Source organism: Dendrobium catenatum, unplaced genomic scaffold, assembly GCF_001605985.2.
Source record: "Dendrobium catenatum unplaced genomic scaffold, ASM160598v2 fragScaff_scaffold_121, whole genome shotgun sequence".
Taxonomy (NCBI): domain Eukaryota; kingdom Viridiplantae; phylum Streptophyta; class Magnoliopsida; order Asparagales; family Orchidaceae; genus Dendrobium; species Dendrobium catenatum.
Window position 1 is genome coordinate 323037 of NW_021318583.1, and position 23801 is coordinate 346837.

The 23801-nt window shown below is 34.4% G+C and overlaps 4 protein-coding genes across 4 annotated transcripts; 2 read left to right on the top strand and 2 right to left on the bottom strand.

The window, feature by feature from the left end:
* Positions 1 to 6804: 6804 nt before the first annotated feature.
* On the top strand, positions 6805 to 7675 carry LOC110103915 (FCS-Like Zinc finger 5). The gene is made up of 2 exons (XM_020832797.2): positions 6805 to 7245; positions 7316 to 7675. Exons 1-2 carry the CDS (start codon positions 6881 to 6883, stop codon positions 7485 to 7487), a joined length of 537 nt encoding a protein of 178 aa, XP_020688456.1. The 5' UTR covers positions 6805 to 6880; the 3' UTR covers positions 7488 to 7675.
* Positions 7676 to 11836: 4161 nt separating this feature from the next.
* Positions 11837 to 12397, bottom strand: LOC110103907 (protein EPIDERMAL PATTERNING FACTOR 2-like). Its single transcript, XM_028697992.1, has 2 exons — positions 12286 to 12397; positions 11837 to 12172 (listed from the first exon to the last, which is right to left on the bottom strand). Exons 1-2 carry the CDS (start codon positions 12319 to 12321, stop codon positions 11963 to 11965), a joined length of 246 nt encoding a protein of 81 aa, XP_028553825.1. The 5' UTR covers positions 12322 to 12397; the 3' UTR covers positions 11837 to 11962.
* Positions 12398 to 14222: 1825 nt separating this feature from the next.
* LOC110103905 (transcription termination factor MTERF4, chloroplastic) lies at positions 14223 to 15720 on the top strand. Its single transcript, XM_020832783.2, has one exon. It carries the CDS (start codon positions 14371 to 14373, stop codon positions 15538 to 15540), a length of 1170 nt encoding a protein of 389 aa, XP_020688442.1. The 5' UTR covers positions 14223 to 14370; the 3' UTR covers positions 15541 to 15720.
* A 4777-nt stretch (positions 15721 to 20497) lies between these two features.
* On the bottom strand, positions 20498 to 22083 carry LOC110103906 (transcription termination factor MTERF2, chloroplastic). Its single transcript, XM_020832785.2, has one exon. It carries the CDS (start codon positions 21946 to 21948, stop codon positions 20797 to 20799), a length of 1152 nt encoding a protein of 383 aa, XP_020688444.1. The 5' UTR covers positions 21949 to 22083; the 3' UTR covers positions 20498 to 20796.
* Positions 22084 to 23801: the final 1718 nt, after the last annotated feature.

Genomic DNA, 23801 nt, shown 5'->3' on the forward strand with positions numbered 1-23801 from the left:
ATTTTATTCACGCAAGGAAAATTTTCCAAGCTCACAAATAGAGCAGGCAACAAAAAAATGCCAGATAAAGAACAATGTACACAAGTCCCTGTGCAAAGTTTGAAATAAATAGTAGAATAGATACACAGAAGAGAGTAGTTCCAAAAAAGTCCTTAGACGGTGTATCAGTGTATGCCATTGGCATTTAACGTTGCATAGGATTCCGATGTGAGAAATGCAAGAGAATTTGTTGATAAATGTCCTTCTCATTATCAACAAATAAGAAGGCCTCAAGCATAGCCATAGTATAATGAACTTTATAATAATCCTATGTGGGCAACGTTAACTGTTATACTCTAGCCATAACAGTTTGTCTGAATGCACCTAATTTATAAGTTGCATCGTCAAATATATGAATCCCAATATATTATATCTCTTAAAATCCTTTGCAAAAGAGTGGTCATGATAAAAAATAGATACAACCGTAAGTGTTCTATCCTGAAGACAATCTAAAATTAAACTCTCCATTGAAAGATAAATTTATAGTTAAGCCTCTGATTAAACCTGAACTTCAAAAATGAATTTTCTTGTGAATCAGAACCAAACTACGTACAAACTTGAGTCAAATCACCTCATAGATGCTAAGTTGCTAGTTTACTTTAATTTCCCTTCTCATTCTCCAACATTTGATGAATTTTTTGTTAAGATTAGCATTGATATATCATCAAAAAAATTATCTTGATCGGGCACGAATCTCAAGGTAGAATCAAGATGGAAACTTCAAAAATTAAATCTGGGACCATCGGAACTCTCATTTCAGCAAACTTATAGTCGAACTGAACGTCTCGAAACTACGAACCCAACGACACCAAATTCGACTCAATCCGAGCCCAAATGAGTCCAAATCAAAGACCCGAAGCTCATTTGAAAAGTTCAAACTATAATTTGGATTATCAAAGATTTTCCAAACGTGACATGCTTATAGTCGAATCAAGTGGCTCGATGAGACGAATCCAATGAGCCCAAGATCGCCAAATTCTAATATCATTAAGACATTAAAATGTCCAATAAACGGTCCACGATCAAGGGATTCAATATTAGCCATACATTAAAATCACTTCTAATTTACCCCTGTTCTTCCTCTCATTTATTGGCCATGCCACTCTCATGAGGATCGAAGAGGAAGCAAGAGAGAGAAGGAAGAGACTCCTCGACAGCCGTCAGACTTTCACCCGGCAGCTGACCGACACTGAACTTCTGCTCGACGTCAGACCTCCGCTCGTCGCCGTATTTCTACCCGACACCAGACTTTTGCCCGTCACTAGACATTCATTGGACTTCTACCCATCGTTGGACTTCTACCTGACCTCAGACCTCCGTTTGTCGCTGGATTTCTAACTAAAGCTGGACTTCTACCATACGCTGGAGTTCTACCCGACGTTGGACCTCCGCTCGTCGCCAGATTTCTACCCAAAACTGGACTTCTACCCGACGTTGGACCTTCGCTCGTCGCCGGATTTTTACCCAACATCAAACTTCTACCAGACGCCAGACCTCCGCTCGTCATCGGATTCATACCCGACGTCGGACTTCTGCTCGTCGTCAGACATTCGTCGGACTTTTACCCAACGTCGGACCTCCACTCATTGTCGTATTTCTACCCAGCGTCGGACTTCTACTCGATTCCGGACCTTCACCCGTCTCCGGATTGCTACCCGACACCAGACTTCTGCCTTACGCCAGACTTTTTTCTGATTTCTACCAGATGTCGGACTTCTGTCCGTCGCTTGACTTCTACCAGGCCACCAACTAACGTCATACCGTTGCACGGCTTCCAATTGATTCCGGACCTCCGTAGCCCTTTCCGACAACGATCTTTATGACCACTGTTGTCTGCTGACTACAATCCTTTCAACTTCCATCATCAGACAACGATCCTTTCGATCTCTGTTGCCTCGACCTCCGTCGTCCACCTACTATGGTCCTTCCTACCTCTATCACCAGACAACGATCATTCCAACGTAAAAATCTTGGCATCTCTTGAATACCGCACCATCTTTCTTTTTATCTGATTGCGTATTGGATATTCGTACAAAAGCTAAGACATTAAACTTTATATTTCTCTACCACCGCGAATACTCCAGGACGCAACAAGCATAATAGTTAGCATTAGAATTTTTCGCTTGTAAGCACAATACTAATTAATTGATATATCTATGATCCGATAGCATATCAAAGAGAAAAACAAACAAATAGAAGCAATGAAGAGAGTACGTAATAAAATGGATTAACTTCGGAAAAACTCCACACACAACAAATACAATTATGGTATATATACTGCGCATCCTGGAAATTTGACTACTTCTAACCAAATTCAATAGATGCTTCTTCCTCCATATAAAATATCTAGTCAACATCAATCAGAAAAGTCCAAAAATTAAGTTTTTATAAGACGAGTCGAGAAACACCATGCAGTTCAAAACATCAAGTTGAGTTGTTCATTGGCGTCCCAAAAAAAAAATTGTTCCTTGGAACCAACAGACTTAAAATATATAGATGTTTGGAAAAAGTAGCAAGTTAATTAGCATTTACTGCAATGCACGACCCAGAAAGCATACCCATAGAAATTGAAACTCCTCTCTATGCAAACCTTGCATGCCAATGAACGAGGAAACAAAGAAGAAAAACATAAAGAAAAAACAAGCATAAAAATATTCTCATGTACATAAATTACCGTTTTTACCTCAATAAATAAAACATAAACGAAGATAAATTTAAGTTGCGTCAAACATAATCAATTCCCTTACGAAAGCCAAATTTCCCACCCTATACCAGGCAAAAAAGATTGGCCGACCACACACTACGCATTCCTACAAAACCTAGCCCTAAACTCTCAAAACCATCTTAGAACCAAGTTCGTCCTCGCAACAGCAAGTTTCGTAACACCATTATTCCTTCTCAAAACCAAAAAAAAAAAAAACCTAACCGAGATCCGCATCTTACCATTGATTTCCATACAAATCAACAAACTTGAAGGATCCATAGCCAATCAAAGTCGGAAAAGATGATCCAGATCATAATTACGAGATGAGAATGCGAAGAAGAGATGGAAAAGCATACAATGTGAATCCAGCGACGCCGACGACCATAACCATTGGTTAGAAGCAACGCTCTTCCACGTTCTGGACAAAGGAGATGGCCAATGAAGACGGAAAAGGAGAGGTGCATGCTTTGATAGTTAGTTTTGGGAACCTTATATATACTGGGCCTACTGGCTCTCCGGTCCTCTAGCTTCTACCACGTGTCTATTACCTTATTTATAGTTTTTTTTGTTTTGAATTTTTCAAAAACAAGAAATTATCATCATATTAATAATGTACTGTAATTTTTTATAAAAAAAGCTTAATTTTATTATATGGGGTCATGATCTTAAAGATAAATTAATGACTTAATTTTGTTGTTTTTTATAAATTATTCGTTAAATTTGATTAAATTATTAGTTGTTTAAATTACCTTCATTAATGTATTTTTTATTTAAAATTTTATGTAAAAGAATTTTATAAGTTTATGCGAACTATTTGAATATAGGAGTGTTAAAAACACAATCCATTAATATTATTACTAGTATTAGTACTGTTGATTGGTAGTGATATTATAACTGATAATATAATGGATTGAGATGTAATGAACTGTATGGATATTTATGCATTAATTTTTTAATATGATTTATAGCATGTTGTTCTCTTTTATCTTGCATTAATTTCAATTGTAAGGTTTTAGTTATTATTTAGGCTATGTGCTCATTATATGGTTTTATATATATTTTTAGAAAAGGGTAAGATCATATGATATAAGGCTCCGAACAATATTCATAATTTTTCTACCTGCAGTTCTAGATAAAATGTGATCATATTTCTTTTCGTTGTTCATTAGTAAGCTCTAGTTAAATGATTATAATGAAAACAGATGTAATTCTTTCAATATAGATTCTAGAGTACTGTGACAGATAAAGCTCAAAACTGATAAAAATGTCGATGTTTTATTTTTCGGGAAGTAAGCTTGAAAATTCTCTAAGAATTAAAATATCCCCACTCAAGACCATGAACCTTTTTAAGTCTTTCCAAACCCAAATTAATTTGAATAACATTTGAATAATATTTAAAAAATATTAATCAAAGTTAAAACTATATGCCATAAAATTGATTCACATTTGAATATTCTTCAAATTCTATTTGAATAGTCGTCTTTGTTACTAAAAAAAGATGATTAAGGTTCAAATATTATTAAAAAAATTACTAATTAAATTGTACATTCGAATAAAGTTCCGATAACATTTGACATAACATATCAAATTTAAAGAGTGATCACAACAAAAATATATAAAATTCACTAATTTTGAAATATATTTATGTTGATCTAATTTTGAAATAAGATAACACTAATCAATATTAAGCTTAGATTAATTCTTGTTATACATAGCCCATGATCTTAACTTAATGGTTGGGGACTTTGACTCCCACCATAGAGGTAAAGAGTTTTGTGACTGAGTATTCAAGTGTGCAAATAAGTTTATTAAAAGTTAAAAAATAAAAACCAAAAAGAACTTAAGGTATTTAGTTTGTGCATAAAAATATTATCTTATTTTAAAAAACTTGACCTAATCTCTAATAAATAAAATTTTTCAAGAGGTTATTTGACTTTAGCTATTTTAAGTGTACTGAATTTGAGATTTTGAGTTTTTTGGTGTTTGGTTGTGAGTAAAGTAAATCCAATTTTTTTAAAAAGAAATTTGGAACTTGTTGTGTAGTTTATTTTATATGTATGATATATGCAGCGCAGTTGCCCTTGAGAGAAATTATTATGTTCGGACGTCGGACTCAACTTTATGTCCGAAGGAAAATCATGTGTTGCCACGTTAGTGGTACCGAGCTGTGATACTGAGTTGTATCGAACAGTACCGAGCCGCAGTATCGAGCGAAAGGGTGATGTGGCGCATTCTGGTTGGCCTCCGGACAACGTTCAACACCTGAATAGAATTATTTTTCATGTGGCTAACATTTATTCCTATTTTTCTTCACATGAAATCAATCCCAATAATAAAAGCCCGTAGCAAACTAATGCTACTAGCACTAAAGCTTTGGTTGTGACAGCTTTCTCATTGCATTTTAAAGCAGGTTTCTAGTACAAAAATTTTGAATTCAAAAAATTTTTGTACCAGAAAACTGTTTTAGAAAATAATAAAAAAATTATCCCAAACATGCAATCAACTTCGTAATACCTCATCAAATGAGCATCCATCATAATTTTTATAGCTTAGTTGTTGAGAACAATTTCAAGAATTAGAGTTAATATATCATCAAAAAGTTATCTTGATCAGGCACAAATCTTGAGGCAAAATCAAATTCGAAGCTTCAAAAATTAAATATGGGACCGTCTAATTAAACTCCAATTTCAGTAAACTTATAGTCAAAATGAACGTCTTGATAATATGAACCCAACAACACCAAATTCGGCCCAATCCGAGCTCAAATGAGTCCAAATCAAAGACCCGAAGTACATTTGGAAGGTTCAATCCATAATTTGGATTACCAAACATTTTTTTAACATGACATGCTTATAGTTAAATTGAGAAGTTTGACGAGACGAATCCAACGAGCCTAAGATTGTAAAATTCTGATTTCATTAAGACATTCAAATGTCCAGCAAACAGTTCATTATCAATGAAATCAACATCAGTCGTCTATTCAAACCACTTTCAATTTACCCTTGATCTTCCTCCTATTTATTAGCCATGTCACTATCAAAAATCTAAATTATACCTCTTATTTCTTATATGAGGGAACCTAAGTAAGAAAACAATGAAGAGAAGGAAGAGAACTCTCTTGCCATTAGACTCCTCCTTGATCACCGCCAGGCTTTCACCCGGTAGCCGACCAACGCTGGACTTTCTCCTAACCACCGAATGACGTCAGAATTCTGCACGATTGCCAAATTTTCACCAGACCACTAAACGTAGCTGATTTCTGATAATCGCTCGCATAACTGGATTTCAACCCGACGATTAATTATTGTGAACTGATTGTCCTCGATTTCAAGGTCGAGTCAGTCACTTGTAATCTAATCAAACACAAGTGGAATCATTTTAGCTGGGTGTAACCCTATGGTTTTTCCCTTTTCCGAAGTTTTCAACGTAAAATTTTTGGTGTTTCAATTTTCTTTTATTTGTGTGTTGGATATACGTACAATGCTGAGAAGAAAATTTCTAACTCTATCATCGCGTTTATTCTAGCCCGCAACAAGAGTAATAGTATATTAACAAGTTCCTCACCTAACTTAGTTTACTTTTTTTATTTATTTTATTTTAAATGTTAAATTATCAATTTTCTTAACTTCAATTAAAAAGATAATCTCTTAGATTTCAAATATATTATATTTAATTTACACTTAGGCTTTTTTTAGGTACATTTTTTGTTATTTTCTAAAACAATTTTCTATTAAAAAAATTATACTAAAAAGGTTACTTTTAAAAAATAGTAAAAAAACTATCTCAATAAAGCCTAGGCTTTATTTGCCACAATTTTCTTATTATTTCTTAAAATAATTTTTTATTTCAAAAATTTTTAGTTCTAAAATTTTTTATATTTAAAAACTACTTAAAAAAATAATATAAAAAATCTGTCTCAAGAGAAACCTTAATCTAAAATATCTTAATCTGCGATTTTAAAATATCTAAAATATCTAAAATATCTTTGATTTTTAAATACTTCACCCAAACTGCCTCAAATAAGCCACGCATCACCAACCACTGGACCCCTTCTCCTCCCCAATTATTATATTTCGCCCTGCCTGCTCCATCCCGGCCAAAACCCTCTCTCTCTCTCACAATCTGCGACAAATCAAGATGTTAGAAAGCAAGAGACCGCGTTCGCCTTTGCCTTTGAGGCGGACGACAAGCATGAAGGATGTGTCGGCGAAGGACGGGCCGCCCCCGCCCCCGCCCCCGTCCGACCAAGAGATTCCGGCAACCGTCGACGAAAATAGGCAACAGCGGCGGCGGAGGGTGGCTGAAGTCCAGAAGTTAGAACGGCGGTGGAACGGAACTGATTCGACGGTGGCGCCATCGGTGGAGATGCTTTCATCATTGGGATCTGCAGGAGGCGCCGGCGATTTTCCGGCAGCGACGACGATAAAGCTTTCTCCTTTCCTTGTGGATTGTTCACTCTGCAAGTTGCATCTCCTCCCCTCCTGCGACATCTTCATGTATAGGTATATTTTGTTTACATAAAATCAAATTCACAGAATTTGATAAACAATATTCTGAATCTTCTCTTGACAGGGGTGAAGCCTTCTGCAGCTTGAAGTGTCGTCAGCAGCTGATAAATCATGATATAAAGAAGGAGAAATTGAAGTTATTCCTCTTCTCCATGATGAAGAAGGCCTCTGCTCAGACGAACTCTCAGGCATCTAAGGCTTCAGGAAAAGCTGAAGAAACAATGGCTGCCGCCTGAGAAGAAGAAGCTTAGCTTCACACCTTACATGCTTAGAAGATAGCTTAGATTTTTTTTTTTTTTTTTTTGGGTAGTTTGAGCTGTTCATAGCTTCAGTACTGTTCTCTTCTTCGTTTGTTTCATTTTCTATCTATTATTATGCATTATATTCAGAAAATATATGAATTTTAGGTATAAATTATGAAGCTCGCTGCTCGTCTTAGTTGAATGCTTTTTATGATTGCTTTATTAAAAAATAAAGTATTTTAGCAATAAATCTGCGAGCAGTTTATGTTTTTTGTTTCTATTTTACTTAATTTTCTCTTTATATTAAAAAAATGGGGTGAGAGTATCCTTACAAAAATGCAGGTGAATTTTAAAATTCTTATATTTATTTTAATATTAGTGTAATATAATATTTTTAATTATTTTTTATATATTATATTCATATTGAAATAAATATTAATTTTCTCCTATTTATATTCACTGCAACTTTAAAATAAGGACTATTCGGTTAAAGCTCCTCTCTATTTTAGTCCCATTCCATCATAATTGTGATTCAAATTGAATGAAATTATGAGTCTGTTTAGAATAACTGTATTTTTTATAAAAATAGTTTTAAAATTATTATAAAAAATAAAATTTTCGCTGAGGTTCTTTGCCAACACTGGGTATTGTGTAAAAGGATGGACGGTTCTCTGCCGCACCGGGGAGTGGTGAAAAGAGTGTGTTGTAAAGGCTTCTCCGCCTTGCTGTGGGTGCAAAAGGAGAGTCACTATTGGTATTAGTGCAATACTCAGAGGGTGCCTCTGGGGAGTGGATGTAGGTCTGGTTATAGACCGAACCACTATAAATCTGGTGTCATTTACTTTACTGTTTTTACGTTTCCGCACTTTCTATTTCAGTTTTAAAAACTCTGTGGTTGAAAAACCTTTTTCTACAAAATTTAAAAGAGATTTTATTTCGGTTCAATAATTTTTAAAAAGGGGTCTTAAATTTTAATTTTTTTAAACTACCAATTCACCCCCCTCTTGGTAGCCTTGGGACATTCACTTAGGCTTAACAACCTAATTACTAGACTCAACATAAACGAGTCTAGCTGATTCGTGTTTTGGCATTATCGAGCTCAACTCGTTGGTCGGAAAGCGAGCTCGAGCTCGAGCTCGTGTCGAGCTCAAAAGTGAGGTATAATTTCTTACCTATCAAGCAACTGTATCGGGAGGATTTGATAATGGTTTCTATTAGTGTTGTTGAGTTTAGTTATAGGATCCATTGACATATTTTATGGTTTGCTAGCAACACAACTTGCATCTTCTAATAATTGCATAGTACAATAATGTTGAGACAATGAAATACTACTGCTAAAGTGTGCTATTTCAAGACAAAAAAAAAAAAATTTATGTTATCCCAATCTTTTAGTCTGAATTGATTATGAAGGAGAATTTTGATTGAATTAATGGTCGGGAGAGAAAGATTAGTACTTATGGTGTCATTGATGTAATTGAAGAAAGTGACAATTGCATGAAGCCAATGTTAATAAAAATTTTGATAGCATTGAGTAACATTAGTGTGATTCCTTTTTTTAGTCCATACATAAATTTGCGGAGTTTTCAATTGGTTTGATTGTTGTGATGCTCCTCCCCTTGGCTGGTGTAGCCAAGATGAAGCTCCATGGAAACTTCTAGAATGTCACATTATAAGAAGGTATTGTTAATATATCTAATTGTATGAGGTTCCAATGACTTGCAACAGCAAGTACTAGGAGAATTTAATGCTCCATCATATGACAATGTGCTAATCTCCTTTTATCACATATAATTTTTTAGGCATTTACGTGCCATTGATCAAACAAAAGAAGCGTTTTTGGTGTAATAATGAGAATTTAGAGAATCCATCAATCAATGTTTAATAATTGCAAAAGTTTACTAGTTAAATAGAGCATGAACATTCTAAGAGAGTATGAACACAATAGTTTGAATTAACTCCAACCCGATAGTTCTCTCAGAGTACCATCACTCCAATCGTCAGCAACAACAGTAGTACATTTGATCACTTTGCAAATACTTCAAAATGAAATGAGATAGTTTATGCAGCAGTATTAGGGACAACATCCACCTCCTTGAAGCTCAGCTATGATAAGTAAACTTAATCTACAAGATTGTTTTCATTTAAAATTAGGATTAGAATATCCTTTTGACATGTATTCAATTCAGCTTATAGAAAAATGTGTTTGTTTGTTACTTTTCATATATAATTAGTGTATCGCCTTTAAATACTTATCAATTGATTTTATTGCTTGTAATATACTTTTTAATTTTGACAAATTAGACATAAGATTTATATGTTGATAATGTTCACTCAATTTATATTTGTACAATGCTCTCATTAATTTTTATAATTTGATCTCAACATTCAGTTTTTGGAATCAGTTTTTTTTTTTTCTTGTGCGGCAGAATAGAAGCGGTTTTAATTGTTGCTATATTACAATATTGCAGTGATTTTAGCTATTGATATATTATAGAATTATAGTGATTAAAATCACTGCAAATGTTCAGATTTGGAGCATTTTACAAACTAAACTCTCAACCTTTCCATCTATTTCGCCCTAGTCTCCCTTTTCCCAAGTACATTAGCTAACCCTATCTCCCTCTCCCATACTTATATACACATGTAAAACTGTGTTATATATTCAAATTATTCTTGCAAACCTGCAAAACTATAACTTCAAATGGTAAAATGTTGGGTTAACTTGGCTATTATATATTTATTACTTTAGCTCTGTATAAAAATCTAACACACACAAATAAAAGTTATGAGAGATAAGAAAAAAATTTTAGTGGAAAATTCAAGAATGAGAAAGACATAGGAATTAATTCGACCAAGTTGCAATAATCTACTATGTATGACAGGTACAAGAAGCCTCTCTTCCTTACAATTGAAGAAGATGATATGATGCGTAGTTGAGTACAATTATATGCATTTTAGTTGTAAGAATTATAAAAATCAAATGTCTACAAGTGGATAATTAAAACCCAACAACATGGATATATAATAATAGTCAAATGATAATAGTCTGATGATGAATTCCGGCGATAGTGGCGGCGATTGTTGATGGGATTCATCAATGATGGTCGCCTGAAATTGTTAGAGTTTTTTTAGTTCTTATAGATCTTAAGCTTCCTTCATGTAGAGAATGAGCCCTATTTATAGCCTCTTTGAGAGGGAACATTTTGATAAATTTAACCAAAATGCAAAAACACGCTATTGTATGATCTATATTAATCCCCTTGATTGTATATCACTTATCAAATATTTGAGCGCCTTAATGATGATAGAATCAAATTATCTTGGGTTCCTTAGATTCGTCTCGTCGAGCAGCTCGGTTTAATTATAAGGATGTCTTAATTGGTGATAGTTTAGTTCTTCAATTAATGTTTAAAATTTCTCAATATATTTTATATGCCTAATTTGAACTCATTTTGAGTTAGATCGAATCACTTATAGTGTCAGTAGATTCATCTCATGACTCTCATCGATACATTAAGTTTGACTACAAATTTGTTGAAATCAAACTTTGGGCTATCCGTACTTTAATTATGAAATTTGTAATTCAAATATTACTTTGAGATTCATGCCTATTATATGATTTTTTTTGGAGACGTGTCGATACAGACAAACCCAATTGATGAATATTTTTTATCAATAAAATAAGGATTATTTTCATATGGCTTGAGGGTGACCATCTAAATTGTCCATTGCTCGTCATAATGATTATGCATGCCCCAAGAAAGTTTTTTCATGTTGAAGCCTCCAAAATTTCTTTGCAATAGGTTAAGGTTTCGTTTAGAATGGCATTTTAATTGCTTTCTAAAATAGCTTTTTAGTACAAAAAAGTTTTAAACTAAAAGATTTTGTACTAGAAAACTGCTTCAAGAAAGCATTAAAAAAGCGGTTCCAAACGAAGCCTAAGGTCCCATTACACAGTTTGAAGTTTATTTTAGAGTCCCTGAACATGGGAAACGTACCTATAACATTTATAGCTGCAAACTTTGTTTAGAGTGGGTTAAAGGATTGCAAACGCCTATGACCAACTATTCTGCATGTGTTCATGGTAATTAAGATGGCTTCAATTGTTGGTGTTCAATAAATAAAGTAAAATGGTTTTTTTCCTCCTTTCTATTCAATATTTTCTTAGCTGAATCCAACAATAGATCATGTCATTACCAAACCAGTTGAAATATGTCAATCTTGTAAACATACAAACAAAATTGTTCCTAACAATTAAATCAGCTGAGGTTTTATTTGAGACAGCTTTCTTCCTACTACTTAAAGCGGCTTTCTAATAAGGCCGCTTTACAAAACAGTAAGAAAGCCGTCCCAAACGAAACCCGAATATGCAAACTCATCATTTACAAGATTCTCCCCCTTCTAACTTCTAAACTCTACCTTCTGATATATTAAACTCATCAACATGGATCAAAAACAAAAATGATTCTTCAATTAGAAGGCACATGATAGTATTTTCCCTTACACATACACCTATACACAATTGGGCAAGACTCGGCAATCGAGCATTTGAAGCTCACCATAACTCTTTTGCAAGGAAAGCAAGGTCCACAAGCATGCGAGCAATCTGGCAAGCTTGATCCGGTTGCATAGGGGTCAAGCATTGGATCCTCATCACCTTCTTTCTGAACTTGAAACAACTAAAAAGAAACAGACAAAACAAGAAAAAAATCATTCTTTTTCTGTACAGTGTATCAGTACATGAAAATCTTGCAGTTTGGAAATAAATGAAGGAAATGGACGACATCAGTACCTCTGATATCACATTTTCTTTGTCATCCTTTGCCATTCTTCCGCTTGAATTCAGCACAGCATCTGTGCACAAGTCAAGTGAACTGTCATTAGAACAAATTCAAGAAAGAAGAAAATATTAGAGCAGAAGACAGATTGATCTGGCTTGCCAGGAGTAGGTCGAAGGCCTTTGCTGGTGCTGAAGAACAGAAGGAGAATGGCGATTGGGACACAACAGTTCTTCATTAATCCAGAAAACAGAAAGCTGAAGGTAAAAGAAAAAGAAAATGAGCATTGAAGGTGAAGGCTTTCTGTCTTTGCGCACATATATAGTACTGATATTTGAGTATTAAATATAAGGATCAAAGAATCTTTGATTGTTTTCACATGATTCATGTTGCGTTGGCTGAAAGATTCACAAGAATTTAAGAGAAGCAGGAAGAAAGGAAGGAGGGAAGATATTCATTTATGTTTGTCATTTGAAAGAGACTGACTCATAAATTTTTGTGTGGAAAAACCAGGAAGAGAAGCAAGATAGGGAGTCATGGAAGGGAAGGAGTAGAACTGCAGAAGTTATTGCTTTTAACTTTGAAAGGAGAATTGGAGTGGGCTCCATTTGCTGAGTTCACGAGCATGGAATCATATCTTTGAAGTCTTCATTTCTCATTCAATGCCGAGAGAGAGAGAGAGAGAGGGAGGGAGTTAACGGCCTTCAAAATTGGGATTGAGCTCTGCTATTGAGTTGAATGAAGCTATCTGAGCTATTGAAGGAGACTAATGAATGCACAGAAATTTCAAAACCAGTTTCGGTATGTGAGTCAGAGCCAACTGAGCTTATGATGCATATTTTGATGTTATTAAGCACAGTTTTCATGTTTAGAGCTCAGATATTCAAATTACATGATAATTAAAACCATAAAAGGCTCTTAAGTAGGGGTGTAACGAGTCAAGTTGACTCGTGAGTTGGTTCAGACTCGATTTGATAAAAAGATCGAGAGCCAACATTGATAAGCTAACAAGTTAAACTTGGGCTAACAAGTTTGTTCGCTCAAAAATATTAATATGAAATATACTTAAAATATAAAGAAATTCAAGAAGTATAGAAAAAAATTGCTAAAAAAATTTAGAAGTTATACCTTTTCTTTATTTCAAGTTATAATATTTTAATGATTTAAATATAATAATTACTTGAACAAAGAATGATTTCCTCTCTTTTAAGATAACGAGCTGAGTCATAAAATCGAATTTGAGCTTGAGTTGATTAATTAATCAAGTTTAAACTTAAGCTTAGGGTGACTTGAAATTGGCTCGACTTTTCTACACTACTACTTAAATATTCCACCATGTAGTTGAGCCTTTTAAAAAATAAAAAAATAAAAATAAAGTTCTACATAAAATATAAAAATGAAAAAAAAAATTTTGATTTCATTTTATTAATTAATGTTTTTAAATTACAGAAGGAATATTTTTGAAAAATCTTAATTTATAAATTTATATAAGAAATAGGTTTAGAAAATCAAACAAAATTAAATAGAATGAATGAAATTTATTTAAATATGCTGAAATAAATCAAAATATATTTTCTTTGTTTCTTAGTCCAACCCTACAAATCCGAATTCAAAATTAGTTTAAATTTTCTATATTTTATAAAAAGAAACACTATGCCGATTGAAAAATTGCCCTTAATACTTTGTAAAATAGGTGAAATTATCATTGTAAAATTAGCTTAAAAGCTAATAGTTATGATTTAATAATTAATAATTTTAACTATTTCAAAATTTTAACATTAATTTTTTATTTAATATTATTAATTTATTTATGTCAAAATTAATTGTATCATTTTTTATATTTTTATGTGATTTAAATATTTAAATTTTATATAAATAAATATAAAATTTTGATATTAAATAGCAAAATACCTAAAATTTAGATTTAATTTAAAAAATAATAGAATTTTAGTCGAATCCAATCCAGCCATGGGAAACCCTAATCTTCCCCGTCTAGCACCCGCTTGCCCGTCTCTGTGAGTCGGTGGGGGAGAAGGTGAATGAAGTATCCGTTCTTCGAATCTTGAACCTCTCTAGGTTTTGTCCGCCGCGAAAAAGCCATGCTTTCGATTCGCAGAAGCTCGATTTCACTCATCCGATGCCTTGCTCCGAATAGGAAGAGCTCCAACCTCTACAGCTCTTCTCACTTCCGAATGCCCCTCTCCTTCTTCACCTCTAAAGCCGAACTCCCATCTCCCGAAACCTCCTTCATCGTCAAATATCTCATCGACTCAGTTGGTTTATCTTCGGAGAAGGCGATCAAAGCTTCCAAATTTATTGCTCACATCAAATCCCCTTCGCAGCCCGACTCCGTCCTTCATTTCTTCAAGCAGAATGGTTTCACCGACGCTGACATCAAAAGGATTATCCTACAGCACTCCAGACTGCTATGCGCTAATGTTGATTCAACCCTGAAGCCAAAAATTGAAGCTTTAAGCAAGCTTGGGTTCTCTAAAACCCAGTTTGTTAAGCTAGTCACAGCTAGCCCGACATCTCTCAATTATCTGAATTATAATAATGTGCGTCCGAGGATTGAGTTCCTCAGAGCCTTTCTTGGTTCCAATGATAAAATTGTGAAAGCCTTTTCACACGATGTAACTCTTTTAGCTCGTAGCTTTGAGAAGATTATCAAGCCCAATATCATTTTTTTGACTGAATGTCAAGTTTCTGATGCCATAATTGGGTTTCTGTTGACTAAAGTTAGATTAATTATCGGCAGGCCTGTCAACGTCCTTAAAGCAGCAGTTAAGAGGATTGATGAATTGGGCATTCCTCGTGGGTCATGGATGTTCTACCAAGCTCTTCGTTCTATCTGTTCAAACACTTCTGAACAGGTTGATGCCAAGATCAAGTTGTTGAGCGGCTTAGGTTTCTCAGAAGCTGAGATTTCTTCAGCAATCAGAAAGCAACCTTATGTTCTCAGCTTGTCTGAGAAGAATTTGCGAGAGACAGTTACGTTCTTGGTAAAGGAAGCTGGATGCGATCACTCTTATTTGAGTAGCCACCCTAATATTTTCATTTTTAGTTTGAGTAAAAGATTGGTTCCAAGGAATCTTGTTTTGAAGCTTCTCAAGGCAAAGGGAATTCTGAAGAAAGATCCGGGTTTTTTTAATGTTAGCTCAATCTCTGAAAGGCAGTTTGTGGAAAAGTTTATTTTTAGATATGGAGAAAAGATGCCAGAGCTTCATGATGTTTATCTAACTGCATCTGCTGGGGAGGTTCCAAGTTAGAAACTTTTTTTTTTTTTGAAGAAGAAGCAAGTAAAGAGAAGAACATCAGTATCAGGTATTCCTGTATCATTCTTGATAGGAATTTCACCTGTGTGAATTCTAGTATGAGTTTTTTTGGTGATTAAAGTTTCTTATTTTCGCAATGGATATTTTTAGTTCACCTTTCCTTCAACTGAGCCACTGTGATATGACCATAAGATTAATTAAAGTTCATTTAAAGACCATTTGATAGAAGCATTTGCAGCTTTTTGAGGTTTCTTTTTAAGGTTTTTATCTTCTGATGTAGCTATTATCATTTACTTTAAAGCAGTATAAACCACAAAGTATAAACAAAATTTTCAAACCACTATCCGTTAAAATTTTGAAAAATGAACAACCAAGCAGAGAAATAACCACTATAGAACATTCAACCGCACAACAAAAAAGGATGATAGAAATTGGGCAAAAAAATCAAGTGGTTGTTAATATTAGTTACATTAAAAGGTATCAGAAACACAATTCTAAAACCGAATCTCTTTTAAAAAACAATGCATGCCCCAGGGGTTTAGGCATGATTTAAGCAACCAAACAAAATTTTGAAACGTTTAAAACCTACTTTTGATGAATAACATTTCAACTTATTTATTGATTAAATCCAAGATTTATTAAGGCTTCATTTGAGGCAAGTTTCTTATTGCTTTTTAAAACAGCTTTCTAGTACAACAAATAAACTTTTTGTAGTAAAAAGTTGCTTTAGAAAGCCATCCCAAACGAAACCTAAATCTCACAATTCAAGGGATTTAATGGATTAAAAATAAGGATTTAATGGATTTTAAAAAAAAGGGATTAATGGATGTAAGATTTATTCCTCTCAATGTTTAAAATTGCGTAATCGGGTATTGAGGCATTTTCCATTCGTGAGGCGAGGCGTAAGCTCCAAGACATTTTGAGGCGTAAGCCTCAAAATCAAAAAATTGTGTAAACATAAAATGATAAATGTTGTATATACTAATGAGACAAAATAAGATATGAAGTGAAATCAAAATATCCCAATAACAAGACAACATGAAATTTAGTTCAACTCAAACTCCATCTTTCTCAAATTATAGTATTCTTTTCATTAACATATAATTCCAAAAATAAATAGCAATGACATATCACATAATAACTCATAAGTCATCAGCACTGTCATCACTAAGGGGGTCTTCATTTGAATCATCACTATGATGAACTGTTCTTTCCCCTTACTCCTCTCCTATAGAGTCCAATGTCTCCCAATCAAATCCTTCTTCCTCAATATCAGTTATCTTCCTCTTCCCTAAATATTTTTGAACAATCTCAAAATAATAATAGTGTAATACATTAATAAAAGTCGAAGAAAACTATATTATTTATATACCTTTTTTGATTTGTTCTTGAGTTGTGGTGGATGTAGATGTTTTAAGACCATCAAAGAAATCAATAATTAAATATTCATTTTGTAATTCAGACGGTATCACTTCAACTTCATCATCTACAAATCACTCATCATTAGAAGTCACATCCTCGCAAAGCAAAGGATCTTCATCATCCATTAATCATTTTTTCTTCAAATTCCTATCTCTGAGTCTCCTATTGTACATAATGTACACCAGTGAATTCATCCTCAATTTGGACAAGCGATTTCTCCTCTTTATATGTACTTGATTGTAGGTATTCCAATTTCTTTTACAGTCAGATGAAAAGTATGTCAAGCCCAAAACTTTCACAGTAAAACGTAGCAAATCTGGAGTCCCATCTCCAAATTAAATCTACCACTCAAATAATATTTATATAAAAGAATTTAATTAATGCGAAAAAAAATAACTTTTAAATAAATGTTTAAAACATTAAATAAAATTACTTGGAGATCGTTTGACAATTATATCCTTTGCTTGTTGTAATCCAAAAAAACATTCTTTATTCCTAAAAGGTACCAATTGCATGTCAGCATTTGATCTTTCAGTTGCATCACTTATTAGCCGATCCATGCAATGATACAATCCCAACTTTATTTCATGATTTATAGACTTGTTCTCTGCATGTTGATACTGAAAATTTTGGTAATAATCAGCTACATGCAAGTGTAGTAGCTCCCACCTTTGATCAATAATATTGCAAATTTCTCTAAAGCTACCCTCTTCGCCTCCTCAGTTGGAGGCAATCATTTCTTTGGCTTCATTCATGGCACTATAGATGAAATTCATTGCAGGCTTCTTTTCAGCATCAACCATCCTTAAAACTTAAACCAAAGGTCTAGTGGTTGTAATGACATATAAGATATTTTGTCAAAATTTATCATTTAAAACAATCTTTCTAATCTATTTTCCCTCAGCCTTCTTCGCCCAAGCACAATTCAACCACTGTGTAGATGTGAACATAGTCTCTAAAGGTTGTCTAGCATCTAGCATGCTCTCTAATGTCAAATAAGCAGTGTCAAATTTTGTTGCTGCTGGCCTTATAATTTTTTATTTGAAAATTTTCTCATAAGAGCTAGAATCCATGAGTGGAGCTACCTCAAGCTTCTCAAAAATCAAATCTATACAAAGTGCAGCACATGGAGTCCAGTATAGATATTTCCTCTTCTCCATAAGTTTGTTACCTGCAGCCTTGTAAGCACTTGCATTATCTGTCACAACTTGTACAACCAAATATTCTCCAACATCCTTAATAATGATATATAATAATTCAAATATGAACTCAGCATCTTTGACCTGGTTAGATGCTTCAACTGACCTTAAAAACACAGTACCATAAGGATTATTAATGAGAATATTGATCAGACTTTTATGTTTGATATCAGACCACCCATATGACATAATTGTTACTCCTGTTTGAGCCCAAGTCATCTTAATTTCTTTTATGCTTTTATCAGTGCTTTTCAACTCTTCCTTCAGAATTCATGTTCTCAAATCATACATGGTTGGAGATTTGAATCCTCTACCAAATGCTCCAACTGAACGAATCATGTTATAATATGCAGGTGATGTTGCAACATTAAATGGAATTATATTTTTGTAGAAGAATATGCCTATATCCTTACACACTCTTCTTCGTGCCTCCCTTGTATTTTCTAGGGCCATCTTCTGTATAGTAAGAGGCCCATCATCTGATGTGTCTACCATATAATGATCCTTAGGCCCTCTAACACCCCTAGATGAAACGTGCTTCATGGAAGAAGATGAATCCCTAATGCTGCGCTCACTCCCGCAATAAGAGCCAACATCAACTCTGTCCTCAAATTGCTTCTGTGCAAGCTATTTTGACGTGGTAGACTTATTCATGTATGACTTTATCTCATCCCTTACAATATCAGGAATTTTAAAGCATGGAGCAACATTCTTGTGAGACCCTGAAAGGTGATCCTTCATCCTAATCACACTACCCTTCACAACTTTATCACAGTAATTACATTTTAGATAGATATATGTTTTATCACTTCCCCTACATCCACCTGAGTGCTATGTTTCCATGTTGAATCTTTTCTATGACCTGATGCAGCTTTATATTTACTTTTGACCATCCTTTATGAGAAGAATATAATAGTGCAATATATCAAATCCCTAAACATAATGTTTCAGTTATTCTACATTAAGAAAACTTATACAAAACATACACTCATGAATAAGCAGACTAACACTAACAACTATTATTAAGGATGATGAATACAACAATATACCGATCTTGCGGGGGTCCGAGCAATACCGAGCATGTACTTGCTCGGTACCGAACATTGTTGTACCGAGTGGTACCGAGCATATACCTAGCAGTACCAAGCATGTAACTAGCGATACAGAGCGATACCAAGTGGTACCGAGCAGACAGACCGATTGTGGAATCTTACTCAGCAGAATATAGAGGTTCTTATAGCAGAATGGACGGATCTTGTATTTCAAAATAAGGTGATGGATGAAACTAAGAAAAAGAAGAGCTTTCAGTGGTTGGTCAAAGGAGACTGCAACCCAACTCGCGGTAGAAGATAACTCCAAGAAATAGGCGAAGAGCAACTCATGGTGGAAGGAAGAGGGAAAAAGGTCGCTTGAAGAAGAAGGGAGAAAACGTGTTTTCGGGAAATGACGGAAGACCGCGCGAGGGTTGGGGGGGTCCGAACTGAACAAATATATATTATGTTAGCTTTTTTTTTAAAAAATTTTTAGAGGTGGACACCTCTAAACCGTGAGGCGAGGCGCGCCTCAGTAAACTTAAGGCATAAGCCTCAAATCCTGAACTTATTGCGTGTGCTTTGAGTCTTAAAGGGGCGAAATTGCGCTGAGGCGCGCCTCTTATTGCACAATTTTAAACCATGATTCCTCTAATAAATAGTAAATCCCAAACAACTAGCAAACAATTCATTAGAATTTAGTAATATTTAGCAAATTTCTTGTGATATGGCCATAAGATTAATTAAAGTTCATTTAAAGACCACTTGATAGAAGCATTTGCAGCTTTTTGAGGTTTCTTTTTAAGGGTTTTTTCTTCTGATGTAGCTATTATCATTTACTTCAAAGCAGTATAAACCACAAAGTATAAACAAAATGTTATAACCACTACCGTTAAAATTTTGAAAAATGAACAAACAAGCAAAGAAATAACCACTATAGAACATTCAACCGCACAACAAAATGCCCCAGGGGCTGTTTGGGGCCCTATTTTAGGCATGATTTAAGCAACCAAACAAAATTTTGAAACGTAAATCCCAAACAAATATCAAACAATTTATTAGAATTTAGTAATATTTAGCAATGTTCATGTCAAATCATTTTCAGATTTTAATCCTCTCAAGTTTTACTAAATCTAAATTTACAAGATTTAGGAACTGTTTGTTATCCTATTTTAGACAAAATTTAGTCAAGATTTAGCTTAGGTCCTGCAAAACATAATTTAAGGGACTTTAAATGCTTAGATAAATTTCATTTTAACCTCATTATTGAATAAATCCATAATTTTGTAAAACTAATCGTTCACTGAACTTAATAGATTTAAGAATTTCTTTCTCTCACAAACTTCAAATTTTGAAATAAATAGCCAAACAATTTATTAGAATTGAGAAAGATTTAACAGCTGCAATGCCAAACAAGCTTTCAGAGTATAATACTCTAACGATTATATAAATATGAATTCACAGAATTTAATTCTACGTTTATCCAAACAGCCCCTAGGTCTTTTCAGCAATTGAATCATCCAAGCTACTAACCTGATAGAATCTTCTTACTAATTGTTTATCCATCAAAAAGGCTTATAAGCAAGCCTTCTTCTTTTTCATGAGAAACAATCCTCCGTTGAAACATTGCCAGCACAGGCTGAAAGATAAATTTGATTAAGGTCCGGCATCTCCTCTTCATATGGTAAAATAAACTTCTCCACGAACTTCTTATCACTAATCATCATGCAATAAAACAGTCCACATTTTCTCTTAGGAAGTCCTTTCAACTTGAGAAGTTGAAGAACCTGATATCTCGGAATCAGCCTCTTCTCAAAGCTGTAGCAGAGAAGCTTTGGGTGAGAAATTACATAGGAGAGCTCGCAATCTGATCTTTTCATGAAGAAATCCGCTTTGCTTTTGATATTTTCCACTGACAAAAACAACAGCTGTGGAGCCTTCAGAATCGCCGAGGAAATTTCAGCTTCAGACAACCCAAAGCTCATCATCACCTTAATCTTGGTATCTATGGAAGCTCTGCTCATGCGGCAGGTAGAATGCAGAGCAAAGCGGAACATTTTAGACTCGGGAGAAAACCCCAATTCTATAGCTCGCTGTACAACGCTCTTGATAGAATCAAGTCTTCTTGTGATCAATCTATGGTTGCATTTCATGAGATAGGCAATTTGATCTTTGGAAAGTCCACATGCTCTCAAATAGGAGACATTTGGCATAATCCTATTATCAAGGTTGGAGCACAGGAGGTGAGTATTCTTAATGATGGCTTGCAAGAGATCCGCTTTCGAACTAAAGAGATCCCCCAAGAACTCGATCTTCAACTGAACGTTCTTACGGTGAAGGAAAAAGGGATTTGCTGAAATCAGCTTGGCGATTTCGGGTTGTGAAAAGCCTACCTGCTGTAAAACTCGCACTTTTGGCTTCAAAGTTTTCTCCACCTGAGTGCAGAGTAAAATGGGCTTCCGATAAACCGCGTTTCTGATGCCAGCTTCGTCAAGACCTATATTTTTGAGGAAATTAAGTACGGCGTCAGGTTTAGAGGGGCTTTGAATGTGGCAGATTTGCTTGGATGCTTCCATGGCCTTCTCCGGCGAAAGACCGATTGAGGTTATAAGGTACCCTGCGATGAATGAAAGCTTGGGAGAAGGTTTCCTGACTGCGGAAGTGGAGAAGAAGAGAGATGAGAAGATGAAAATCGAACTGCGATGACTGAGGCGGGCGAGCAAGGAAAGATTTCGATCAGAGGAAATCATGCTTGTAGGTGAGATTGAGCGGCACCACGCTCTCTCCCGCTCTCTTTCAAGCCTCCGCTCGGGAGAACTTGCTAGGGTTTAATTACAAAAGTTCTGAAAATTACTTTGTTCGTCGTATTAATTAAAAACAATATATTTACATATTTTTGGAAAATAACAAAAAAAAAAACATAATAAATAATCTAGTAAAGAAATAGAAAAAAAAAATGTTGCATATATTTACATATTTAACCCTAAATAACATCAAAGTATGTGCATAAATTAATATGAAGATCTTATTTATTTTAAATAAGTCAATATTAGTGATATTTGTATGTGATTTATAAATTTGAGTGTTTTATAAATAAATATAAGGATTTAGATATTTCATATGTAAATTATAAAAGAATTTCGTGGTATTATTAATTATTAATATGATAATTAACAACTAAAAAAATAACATGTGAATCACCATGTTAAAATTCTTATAATAATTAAACAACAATTATTGTGTTATATTAAGTTATTATTCAGTATATTATTTTTTTTCTTTGCTGATAAAGTTTTGAACTCTTCCATGTAAAAATGATGGGATATTAATATCTTTTTTCAATAATTCAAATTAAAAATGATGAAACTTTTTGGAACTATTACTTTCGTCCGATCTTCAAAACTTCAATATGTTACAAGTAGTGTACTAGCGATACTGAGATTTTTTTTTTGGGTGAACCTGGGGCTTGAAGCCCATATATTAAGAAACTAAAAGGAAATTACAAGTAACCTGTAAATAAAAAAACTAACTACCAAAAGAAGCAAAATTACACAAAGACTGTGGCTAAGACAAAAAAAGACAATTGGCAAAGGAAAGACTCAGAAAGAGCACAGTCTCATTTATCAAAAGAATCAGAATAAAGCGACAGTAGACCAGGCGGTTGCACCAGTTGCCTTAGACAAAAACCCACAACAGTTGAAACGGCCATCGCAGCACATCCAGCCTTGCCTACGATGAATCCCAAAAACGAGCCAGGTTGCCGCGCAGGCCCTCCATAGCTCGGAGAGACTGGCTTTGCTCATCATCGTCTGTATGCTAATCATCCACCCATATTGCCAGATGAAGTCTTTGTAGTATACCCGGGAATGCATAAATATCAAGTTCACGGTCGAACTGGATTGAGAGACATCAACAAAAACTCGCATGCCCAGTAAGCACCAGCCTAGGTCAGAAGAAAAACATAAAAACCAAATCTTTGCAAGGCACCTGGAAAGAAAACAAAGGCCCAGCAGCCAAACAACAAAAAACATCCAGAATCTGGAGATAAAAAACAGCCTCCAGCCAGCTAATGCAACCAGACAGCAATCTAGTTGCCCAAAAAATCCCGAATATGTGTTGTTTTGTATTTCCATTTAACTGTTTTCAGCCTAATAGCCTCCAAAATAATGCCAATAACTTTTGCCACATTGTTTCTAGAGTCAGAGAAACGACGATTATTCTTTCCCTCCATATATTATAAGTGATGCATCTAATAACTAAAGAGAAGAAATCCTTTTCAGTTCTATTGGAAGTCTCAGAGTTCTCAATATAATCTAAAGCTTGAATCAATGTAGGTCTAAGTAAAAAACTAGCAAACTTAGGCATAATAGTCTTGAGGATATAGAATGAGAAATCACAATCAAAAAATAAATGAGAATGATTCTCAGAATGCCCCGAGCAGAGAGAGCAATGAATAGGTGCCATGATCCCTCTTTGGCGCAGGTTATCCGCAGTTTTAAGTTTGCAAATACATGTCATCCAGGTGAAACAAGCATATTTCAAGGCGTAATTCTTATGCCAAATAGTTTTATACCAGTCAACCTTTGGTAAATGGGAATAATAA